Raw genomic sequence first — 11797 nt, forward strand, 5'->3', positions numbered from 1 at the left:
AATATAAAGCGGTCTCAGACCACAGCAAGATAACACCACAGCAGTGGTCCCTTAATAAAATGGCAGATTAACATTGAGCTATCGATCCACCCGAGGACGAAACGGAAAAGCCCACAATAAAAGGCTGATCGGTCCTGGCTAATTTTGAATGGAACGGGCAATATATGTATTACTGTGGCGCTGCGGTGGCGAGATGTTATCTGCCTCGCCTGGTACACAGGAAGTCGTCGGTTCGATCCCGACCCTGACACCTGCTGTATATTTGGAGTTTGCGTGTCTCTCTCTCTCTCACTCCGTGGTTGCGTTGATTTTTCTCCGGGTCCTACGGTTTTTTTTTCCTTCACATTGAGAATCAACGTGCATTTAAAATATTTGGCTGCTATGAATTCCCACATCATAGGCCACTTCGTTGAGCTATCATTCGTGGCCAGATCGCCTCTGAAAAAGAGCTTTACCTTTACCTGGTAAAATAAAATAAAAAATAGTTTAGATTAGTTGTATAGGTAATTCTAAAATGACTAAAGCAGGACTGTGTAGACATCATTGAGTAGGAAACCATCTTAGGAAGGCTCATGAAATCCTTGTCTTCTGCAGATACGATGTTATTCCGTGTGATTGATTTCAAATTGGCCCCGACGGGTTTTGCTGTAATATTTCAAGTTGGTTAACCCCATGCATTCGCATTCATTTTAGTTCCTCAAAAGGTTTATGGCCAATTTGTCAATGTTATTGTCATGTAACCTTTACGACCGTCTTTATGGTTCTGGCGAGACCTCATTTGTCAATGTTTGCCCGTTTGCGGTGTGTTGAGGCTTGTACAGAGACACCGTATACACAACAAAGACCCCCCCCCCCCATTCTCCCTCACCGTGTATCCATGCAGACTATTGGGGCAAACGCTGTCAGCGAACACCTAGTAAGGCCGGAACGGTGCTTTAAGGGAGATGGCCTGGCTGCGATTGGTTCTCAAGTGCTGATGTCCACATATCGCAATTAGGGAATAACATTTTAGGCTGAGTCGACTTAGGAGGATGGCCAAGGACAGATTCTGATACCACGCTGCTACTGAGACTATCATTTTTTGGCTACTGTTGAATTTTGTTTCAACATGGTAGAGTACCCCCATTGCCTGACCCAACATGTTTGCGAGAAATCAATGCATGCATAATAAACATTTTAACCAATTGTCCATTTTGTGAGGTGTCCTAACCAGCAAGCGAATACAAAAAAATAACGGACGCTCTGCACGCGTGACGTAATGTGTTTGCGCTCACTGGTTACTCTTGGAAACGGCATTGTTCACGCCAAATGAGTCTGTAAAGGTATTTTATATCGTTGTAGGTTACCATGTGGTTGACATTTTATCGTAGTTTTCTTTTTATAGTGCCAGGCTCATACCTAATTATTCACCAACGACTTTCATCTACGACATAATTTCGCACATATATAAATCATCTCACGTAGCCCCCCCCCCCCCCGGGACATTGCCACGTAACCCCCCAGGGGGCGGGGGGGGGGGGTCCGCGCACCCCCGATTGAGAACCACTGCCTTCAAGTGCGTACCCTGAATCGGAACAATCCGCGGAATCTTAGGAGCGTGGTTGGTGAGCAGCTTCGTGTTCACGTGACCCGTCGTCATCGTCGACGCGTTGGGTAGCCCTCTGCTGTGGACACCGTGATTCTTCCACCGCAGGTGCTGGGACAACAAGGGCAACCTGGTGTTGTGGTGGATCATCAAAGGGCCCATCTTGCTGTCCATCCTCGTACGTATCTCGGCTCGAGCAAACACACGCGCACACACTTTGCTATCCCGCGCGTGTGCGCACACACACACATTCATTCGTCACGTCTAGTCAGTGAAGGGGTGTTTGCGCGCCGAATGCGTGACCTGTTGCGACATCGTTTGCATAAACTGCTCTTGCTGCCGTACACCGGCATCTCGAGTGATTTGTGTGATCCACGGATCATCGGGGTGGGTGGGTGGGGGGGGTTGGCAGCGCCGTTCCTTCGAGGGTCGCAGTCCACTTGGACCGTGAACGTCAACACACAGACACGCGCACATAGTATACCCATTCTTCAACAACATCCTATTTTCTTCTGGAGTGTTCGTATTGTCCACTCGTGCGCAGTATGCGCTCCTCATCCTCTGTCTTCGCTCACTGCTGTCCTGCCCATCGTCTCCACGTCCCTTACACAACAGTGTAGTGCAGCCACCTCGAGCTGCCAGCCCTGATTCCCATTCCCGATCCTGCTGCTTTTGTGCTCGCCACTTCGTTTTCCCTTGTGGTTTCCTCTCTTCCCGCGGAAAGCTCTTTATCTTAATAACGCGCATTCAGTGACCATAACGTCACGTTATCGTCACTGCAGTGAGTCTCGATACGTTCCGAGGAGAGGACTGCGTTTGAGATGTTTGGCCGAATTCCATTAGTAAGCCGCTGCGCTTCGCGCGGGAGACACCAACGGAGAGCAGCCAGAGAAAAACACCGCCACGCATGCCACATTTAGAAACGTGCGTTTAGGGGACTCACGCGCAGGGGACTCACACACAGGAGACTCACACGTAGGGGACTCACGCACAGGAGACTCACGCGCAGGACACTCACACACAGGGGACTCACACACAGGGGACTCACGCGCAGGGGACTCACGCGCAGGGGACTCACACGTAGGGGACTCACGCACAGGGGACTCACGCACAGGAGACTCACACGTAGGGGACTCACGCACAGGGGACTCACGCACAGGAGACTCACACACAGGGGACTCACGCACAGGGGACTCACGCACAGGGGACTCACGCGCAGGAGACTCACACACAGGGGACTCACGCACAGGAGACTCACACACAGGGGACTCACGCACAGGGGACTCACGCGCAGGAGACTCACGCACAGGGGACTCACGCACAGGGGACTCACATACAGGGGACTCACGCACAGGGGACTCATGCACAGGGGACTCACGCACAGGAGACTCACGCGTGTGACGCGCGGGGACTGCTGTGTCGGTAGATCAACTTCTTGTTCTTCATCGGCATCATCCGCATTCTGGTGAAGAAGCTTTGCTCTTCAGACGTGGGCGGGAGCAGCAGCAGCCACTACAAGTAAGGGACTCGCACAGACAATCAATCCCCCCGTGTCGCCTTCGACAGACCGTTGGGGCAAGTGCCGTTAGCGAGCACCTATAAAGTTCGCCACGGCGCGCACACAGAGGCGGTGTGGTCCTAACCGCGCCCGGCTGCCTTTGTCTCCCTAGCGCCAATATACAATCACAACTGGCGTTCGTTACGCAGCAACTGTGACGTAACCACAGCGCCTGTGCCAGGCTAGGTGCACACTGAGGCTGTCACGTGTAGTGTTGAAGGCTCACTGGCAGCAGGTCACGGGACAGACCCACGTGTTATGGGCTGACTGACTGATGTCTCAGACACACGCACACATACATGCATACAAACATACGCACTGATACATGGCAACACGCACTCAAACATCCAAACACAACCCACAGTTACACAACTGCATGCCACGTAACATCACCAGAGTATCAAAGACAAATTTCCCCGGTATAGACATAACACGAGGGGGTGGGTGGCCAGCACCACGCCCGGCCGCATTTGTCTCCCTAATGGCAATGTTTAGGAGCCGTCCATAAATGACGTCACGCACCTTTGGGGGGGGGGGGTTCATACATTTGTGACGATGTGTGACGAGGGGGGGGGGGGTTGAGAAACGTGACGTCACATCAAAATGCGCAACTTTAAATAAATATAGACAACACGTTCTACTTAATTAACTAAATGTTGTCTCCTACCAAATCAGAGTGCAGCGCCACATTAAATACGCACTACAATGACAATAGTTTAAAGCGATTTGAAGCATGTTTTTTTTTGGGAGGGGGGGGGCAGAGCTTTGTGACGTCATATTTGAGGGGGGGGTCTGACTTTTTGTGACGCCGTGTGACGAAGGGGGGGGGGTGGGGGTCAAAAATCGTCCAAAATCGTGTGACGTCATTTATGGACGGCCCCTCACACACTGCACCAGGTACTCATTTGAGGCTGAGTCGACCTAGGGAAAGCCCAGGACCGATTTAGATAATCTGGTGTTGGCCATGAGCGGGAATCGAACTCAGGTCGCCGGGTTCGTAGCCCAGTGCGCTAATCGCTGCACCACCGCTCCCCGTTGCCCCCCCAAACCACCGCCGCGTGTGCGCCAGCGCCCTCACTGGCCACTAGTGGGAGCGGTGGCGCAGAGGTTAGCGCCGGGCTACGAACGCGATTCACCAGAGTTCGATTCCCGCTCACGGCCAACGCCAGTGACAAATATCTGAACCGGTCATCGGTCTCCCCGAGGTCAACTCAGCCTCGAATGAGTATCCGGGTGCGGTGTGAAAACATCGCCACCGGGGAGACAAAGGCGGTCGGGCGTGGTGCTGGCCGCCCACGCCCTCGTGTACCGTTCCGGCATTGATAGGTGCTCGCTAACAGCACTTGCCCCAACAGTCTGTTAAGGCTATACGGGGGATCTTTGTGTGGTATTTGTGTGTATGTACACACGTTCACCTGAATGTGTACGTGCTTGTGTGCATTGTCACATCTCCACGTGCGTGCCTGCACGTTCACTTGCGCGCACGTGCGTGTGTTCGCGCGTTCACAAGTGTTCACGCGTGCGTTCACGCGTCTGCGTCGCGTGCCGTGCCGGCGGCCTTCGTGCTGCTACTCGGCAACAGCCCCCAACAGTCCGTGAAGGCTACACGGCGGCGGCGGGGGGGGGGTGGGGGGTGGACGATCTTTGTGATCGCTGTCCGTGTCTGCGCAGACGCCTGGCCAAGTCGACGCTGCTGCTGATCCCGCTGTTCGGAGTCCACTACATCGTGTTCGCCTTCTTCCCGGACGAGGCGAGCGAGCTGGCGACGCGCGTGCGTCTCTACTTCGAGCTGGCGCTCGGGTCATTCCAGGTGGGAGATGGAGGGGGAGGGGGGGAGCGGCGGGGAGGGGGGGCTCGAAGGGGGGGGGTGGGGCTCGGAGCGAGCGGCGGGTGGGAGATAGCCTTGGGTCGGGAATCGAATTTAGGAGACCGGCCCTGTGTATAGGCTGGCGTGCGGACCGCTGAGCCACCGCTCAACTACAATCTGTTAATTAGGGCATAGATAGTGGGATGGTGGGAGCGAGGGAGGGAGGTAGGTCAGACGGATGGATGGAGGGAGAGATAGACTGATGGACAGACCGACGGACGGACGAACGGACAGACGAGCAGACAGACGGACAGCAGTGTCGACAGAGGAACGGAGAGCGTGCCTCAGCACCCGTTAAGCTCACCGGCGCGAAGTGAGCTTGAACGGTTGGTAGGGAAGGTGAGAAGTGAGGGTGGGTGTGTGGGAGAGGGAGGGATGGATGGAGGCGAGCGATTTGGCTAGAGGCAAATGAGTTGATCGACATTGAGTGACATTTGCTGACCTCAATTTGGGCAGGCAGAGCTGCGTGTATCTATTCGAGGGTTTTATATATTTCTTTTGAACGGCAGAAGTGTATTGTGACAGGCATTGCTTGGCTGCATTATCTGAGCCAGACGGGGAATGTGTTTTAATGGAATATAGGTATGTGGGGGGGATCTATGATTGCCTGTGGTAGGGTCAGAGTTCGGAGATGTGAAGTTAAAAAGTTTTATTTTCCCAAGCATGTTCAGCACGGATCGAATAATTCAATTCGTTAAGGCAACACAAAGTGTGACGATGTCAACCCCTCTTCTATAGGGCAGTCAGCCCCTTGGCTCTTTCTGCATTCTGAAAATGGGCCATTGCCCAAAACGTCATCCTATTATAGTATCTGCATTCATGTTACATCATTATCAACAGTAACAGCAGCTATGATTTATCCACTGTTGGATGAAGGCCTCACCTAAACATCCACCAGGGAGACGTGCTAAATGCGCCGAGTCTGAGACGAACTGGTGAAGTTTTAACTGTGGGTCAGGCGCTCTCACACAAAGCTATTGGCCCTACCAGCCAAACAGGGGAAACGTTGGCCAGGCCATTGACCACCTAAAGAGCCACAGTGACTCACTCTGAACATTCAACGGAGGATTAGTTATCACACGTGGCCAAGTCGTTTCTGAAAAATAAGCGAATAGCTCACTGGGCTTGACTTGGTAAGATAAAACGTTGTTTAGTTTGTATTTGTATATATATTTTTAAGCGATTTGTTTACTTTTATTATACGTTGCACTCGTTTTGTTTGTTGTTGTTACATTATGACCTGCCCCTATTGGACATCTGTGAAAAATAGCTTTGCAGCGCAAACGGATTCCTCCAGTATGAAAAAAATAATAATTCTGAGATGCAATCCATCACGCATCAACTGAAGCCATTTCCTGGCCAACTAATTTGAACGTAGACTTACAAGTCCTGGCCAACTGGATTTGTTGTAGCGGGTGAGAACTCCCAGAGACCAGGATAGAGTCTCCTTTTGCAAGAATAACATGGGCTGTCACCAACATGATCATAGCTATTTAAATGAAATAAAGTACAGCAATGAAGCAATTAGAAGTCTGAGCCAAAGCAACTGCATTTTGAGGGAGAAAACATGGAAACACTACACGAACCTGTGAATGTTAAATGGAGAAATGCCCTCGAATGAAAGTTTAAAGTGAGCAAATATCGTTTGCAGCCCATGCATAGCTCAGCGAAGTTGCCCTTCGCCCACGGTCTCAACGCAGAAGCACGACCGAGTGACCCGCCACTGTTGTCTGTCCGCAGGGGTTTGTGGTCGCGATCCTCTACTGCTTCCTCAATGGAGAGGTGAGGTGGATCGCTCCCCCCCCCCCCCATTCGATTGGCGCGGGCGTCCAGACGTGAGGACAGGGGGTGGGGGCAGGGGGGCGCGTGGGCAGGGATGACGACATGCAGACACTGGGCACATATTCTAGATTTACAGCTTTCGTGACTGCTAGGATCCATACTCTTTGGTTCTATTGGGTAAAGTCACGTAGGTGAAAATAAAATAACAAAAAATCACGACGTTTCGGCCACAACACAAGCGGCCTTCATCAGGTGAAGGGACGAGACTGTCTGTCCTCCAGACAGTCTGTCCTCCAGACAGTCTCGTCACTTCACCTGATGAAGGCCGCTTGTGTTGTGGCCGAAACGTCGTGATTTTTTGTTATTTTATTTTCACCTACGTGACTTTACCCAATAGAACCAAAGAGTACTGGGCACATACTTTGTGCTTGCGAATTTGGTGGGGGGGAGGGGGGCAGGGAGAGACGGCGGAGTACACTACCCAGTCAGGCACTGGGCCCACCCCTAAGCCCAAGGACCGATCCAATTAGACCCAGAACTATCCCTAAACGAGAACCAACCAAACGCTGTCACAAACGGTAACCCCTAACAGACTGTCTCAGAAATCACTATCGACAGCCCTAACCCTGATCACGTGAACCAACGACGCACCGACACCAGACCTCACGAAGTTTCCGTCTACCCTCCCCAAAACACCAGGCCCTCCGCGCTGCCCCTAACTGAAGCCTCACGGGAGTGCGGTTCAATCCGCGAAGTTCAATCCGCGCGGTTGAATCGGCATGGTGTCATCCAATGTCCCCCACCCCCCACCCCCCGCGTTGTGGTCGTGCAGGTACAGGGCGAGCTGCGGCGCAAGTGGCGGCGCTGGCACGTGCAGCGCTTCCTGGAGCGCGGTGGGCGCGGGCGCCACCACCATCAGCAGCAGCGCCACCAGCAGCAACACTCCTCCTTCATGATGAGCAACGGCGTGAGCAGCGGCGGCCTCACCACCCACATGTCCCTGCTGCACAAGTCCAGCCCCGGCGGGTACCGGGCCTCCAGCTCGCGCGACGAGTCCACCATCATCTGAGACGAGGAGTCCACCGTCATCTGAGACGAGGAGTCCACCGTCATCTGAGACGAGGAGTCCACCGTCATCTGAGACGAGGCGTCCACCATCATCTGAGACGAGGAGTCCACCATCATCTGAGACGAGGAGTCCACCGTCATCTGAGACGAGGAGTCCACCGTCATCTGAGACGAGGAGTCCATCATCATCTGAGACAAGGAGTCCACCGTCATCTGAGACGAGGCGTCCACCATCATCTGAGACGAGGAGTCCACCATCATCTGAGACAAGGAGTCCACCGTCATCTGAGACGAGGCGTCCACCATCATCTGAGACGAGGAGTCCACCGTCATCTGAGACGAGGAGTCCATCATCATCTGAGACAAGGAGTCCACCGTCATCTGAGACGAGGCGTCCACCATCATCTGAGACGAGGAGTCCACCATCATCTGAGACAAGGAGTCCACCGTCATCTGAGACGAGGCGTCCACCATCATCTGAGACGAGGAGTCCACCGTCATCTGAGACGAGGAGTCCACCATCATCTGAGACGAGGAGTCGACCATCATTTTCAGTTTTCAGTTTATTTATTTTGGCATAGCCCTGTGAGCCATTGGGCTCTTGAATCGGGTGCAACCACAACAAACAAAAACACGAACAAGAAAAACATCTTAAAGTGACTATGTGACTGTGCAAACAGAAAATCCATGGGAAAAAAAAACAGCAAAATATTCCTGAAAAAAGCACCGTACACCAACGCTGTGTGCAAAAAATCCCAGTGGGATGCAAGTCAAACAACAACAACAACCACATGAAAACTTAGATTAAGGCCATCAGTCTAACTCCGTACTACAACAAAAACAAAAATGTCCAAACCAAAAAAACGATTTCGAAATCACCAAAAAATAAAGCCATAATTGCAACGTAACAGTGATCATAGGGACTGTGTCCGGATTTTTACAATAAACTACATAAATAACATGTAACACCAAATCCTAGAGCCAGAGCTGGCTGCAAGAGTTACTCCACAACAACAGAAGCATCAGTCGGAGTATCAAATTTTTCAATGCACCTTTAAGATCAGAATGCTAAATCAAAATACAGATAATACTTTGCAGCGTCATCCGGAGCGAAACATTTTATTTTATGTTACGCCACTGAATAGCAGTGGCAGCTAGGGGTTTACAACTCCACTAGAGCAATTTGAGAGAAGATCTCATTGGTAGCAATTCAAGTTGCAGTTTATTGGCAATAGCATTCCAGACCCTGGGGGCATCAATAGCAAAGGCCCTTCCTCCGGTTTTTGTACGGCAATAGGGAATGTGAAGCTGGTAAATGAGCGAAGACCTGAGGTCAAATTTGTTCTTGGCAACAGAGAGGAGATCCAGAAGGTAGTCTGCATTTTTTTTTTGTAAGTACATCGTGAATAAATAACATCTGGTGCACAAGCCGTCGAACATTAAGAGATGTTAAGTTTGACCCAATGTAGAGATCACAGTGGTGAGTCCACCTTCATCTGAGACGAGGAGTCCACCATCATTTGAGACGAGGATTCCACCATCATCTGAGACGAGGAGTCCACCGTCATTTGAGACGAGGAGTCCACCATCATCTGAGACGAGGAGTCCACCATCATCTGAGACAAGGAGTCCACCGTCATCTGAGACGAGGAGTCCACCATCATCTGAGACAAGGAGTCCACCGTCATCTGAGACGAGGAGTCCACCATCATCTGAGACGAGGAGTCCATCATCATCTGAGACGAGGAGTCCACCATCATCTGAGATGAGAAGTCCACCGTCATCTGAGACGAGGAGTCCACCATCATCTGAGATGAAGAGTCCACCATCATCTGAGACGAGTCCACCGTCATCTGAGACGAGGAGTCCACCGTCATCTGAGACGAGAAGTCCACCATCATCTGAGACAAGGAGTCCACCATCATCTGAGACGAGGAGTCCACCGTCATCTGAGACGAGGAGTCCACCATCATCTGAGACGAGTCCACCGTCCTCTGAGACGAGTAGAATCGGTTCACCACCATCTGAGCGCAGGTGACAACGAGAACACTTTCGTCCAACCGTCGTCTTGAGCGAGTGGGGTGAGTCCACCGTCGAATGCGATCAGTCTACCATCATCTGAGGGATTGAGGCAAGTTTGCCATCTGAGCGACTGTGATGAGTCCGCTGTTGTGCTGAGTGAGCAAGACGAGTCCACCGCCATGTGAGCGAGTTCCGCTTGGAGGTCGTTCCCTCGCCGTGCCGTTGCCGGGTTGACAATCCGGGCGAGGACGTTTGAGAAGAAGGGCGCTCCTGAGCTGGGGTCGGGTCACGCACCAACCCGCCCGTATTAAAGGAACTTGAGTCGCAATGGCTAGAGCTGACCTGGTTGAGAGGTCAACTGGATGAGAGATCGTCTGGATGAGAGGTAATCTGGTTGAAAGCTCACCTGTATGAGAGCTCACCTGGCGGAGTGGTCAGCTGGATGATAGCTCATTTGGTTGAGAGTTCACATGCATGAGAGATCGTCTGGATGAGAGGTAATTTGGTTGAAAGCTCACTTGGTTGAGAGCTCACCTGGATGAGAGTGCATCTGGATGACAGATTGTCTGGTTTAGAGCTCACCTAGTTGAGAGCTCACCTGGTTGAGAGATCACCTGGATGAGATCTCTCCTTGATTAGAGTTCACCTGAATTAACTATCACCTGGTTGAAAAGCATGTGATACTCTACGGCGCAACATGAGTGATGGATTTCCGGTCATCACAGTCACATTTGGGCAACTCTTAAATTCCACTATCATGGAAGAGGTGGTCGCGAAGTGCAGCCCGGTCGGTGTGTTCGAGATAAGGAGGCAGGTCGTAGCTCGCCTGATTGAGCTCACCTGGTGAAGAGATTGGCTGGGCAAGCACGTCGAGACAATCGAGTCGTGTGTATTGTTGTTTTCTACTACACGCTGCGTCAGGAAGTGCACGAGCAGTGGTGTTGATAGGCGCCCGTGAAGCTTCGGATGGCGTGACAATTGGAGTACAGCGTTAAAGCCTCTCAGCCCTAAAAAGTTGGGAGTAGGGCTGAACGATTTGGGGAAAATATCTAATTGGGATTTTTCTGACATTGCGATTTGATTTGTGATTACATTTTTTTAAGTCAGTTTCAGTTCAATATTCACTGTGTAATAGATGTAAACATGTAATGGAGCATTACCACATGATTCCATCAAAATATGAACTGCTCTATATATTCTGGGGCAAGGATGAGAACTTAAAAGATATGAATTGCTTCCAACATGTATTTATTAAAGTGTTTTAATTGAAGTAGAACAATCAAACATGGAACAATTGTTAGGTTAAATAAATAAGGTTATAATAATAAATCATCAAACAATTCCAATAAGAAAGTAATAGGACTTTTCAAATCGCAAAAAAAATCGCAGCCTTTGCGATTTGCTAATCGCATTGTTTCACAATTGCGATTTAAATTTAAAATCGATTCTTCGTTCAGCCCGAGTTGAGAACATCGGTCCTGTGTTGTGCTGCCATCTGCTGGCGTGGTGCAGATAGCGGCTGGGAGATTTGGGGGGGGGGGGGGTTTCAGTGGAAGATCGAGCAGTGTCTGTGGAGGGAAGAGTGGAGGTGGAGGAAGGGGTGGAAGTGAAGGGGGGAGGGGTACAAGTGGGGGAGGGAAGAGTGGACGCGACGGAGGGAAGAGTGGAAGTGGAGGGAGGAGTGGAGGTGGAGGAGGGAGGAGTGGAGGTGGAGGGAGGGGTGGACGCGAAGGAGGGAAGAGTGGAAGTGGAGGGAGGGATGGAGGTGGAGGAGTGGAGGTGAAGGAGGGAGGAGTGGAGGTGGAGGAGGGAGGAGTGGAGGTGGGAGGAGTGGAGGTGGAGGAGGGAGGAGTGGAGGTGAAGGAGAGAGGAGTGGAGGTGAAGGAGTGGAGGTGGAGGGAGGGGTGGACGCGAC

At 51.5% G+C, this 11797-nt stretch overlaps 1 protein-coding gene across 4 annotated transcripts in view; it reads left to right on the top strand.

Annotated features, from left to right (window-relative positions):
* LOC116949219 (vasoactive intestinal polypeptide receptor 1-like) overlaps nt 1-11433 on the top strand; it is a 47658-nt gene extending 36225 nt beyond the window's left edge. For 2 of the 4 annotated variants that reach the window (XM_076069214.1, XM_076069215.1), the window contains exons 9-12: nt 1694-1763; nt 4815-4953; nt 6751-6792; nt 7625-11432. In XM_076069214.1, the coding sequence (XP_075925329.1) occupies nt 1694-1763; nt 4815-4953; nt 6751-6792; nt 7625-8520 (1147 nt within the window). In that variant the 3' untranslated portion in view covers nt 8521-11432. Of the gene's footprint in view, nt 1-1693; nt 1764-3011; nt 3104-4814; nt 4954-6750; nt 6793-7624 lie in introns of all 4 variants that reach the window. The other 2 variants (XM_032966356.2, XM_076069216.1) reach the window with 2 other exon arrangements.
* Nucleotides 11434-11797: the final 364 nt, after the last annotated feature.

Source organism: Petromyzon marinus, chromosome 2 (assembly GCF_048934315.1).
Source record: "Petromyzon marinus isolate PM22_M1 ecotype Great Lakes invasive population chromosome 2, UKy_Petmar_22M1.pri1.0, whole genome shotgun sequence".
Lineage (NCBI taxonomy): Eukaryota > Metazoa > Chordata > Hyperoartia > Petromyzontiformes > Petromyzontidae > Petromyzon > Petromyzon marinus.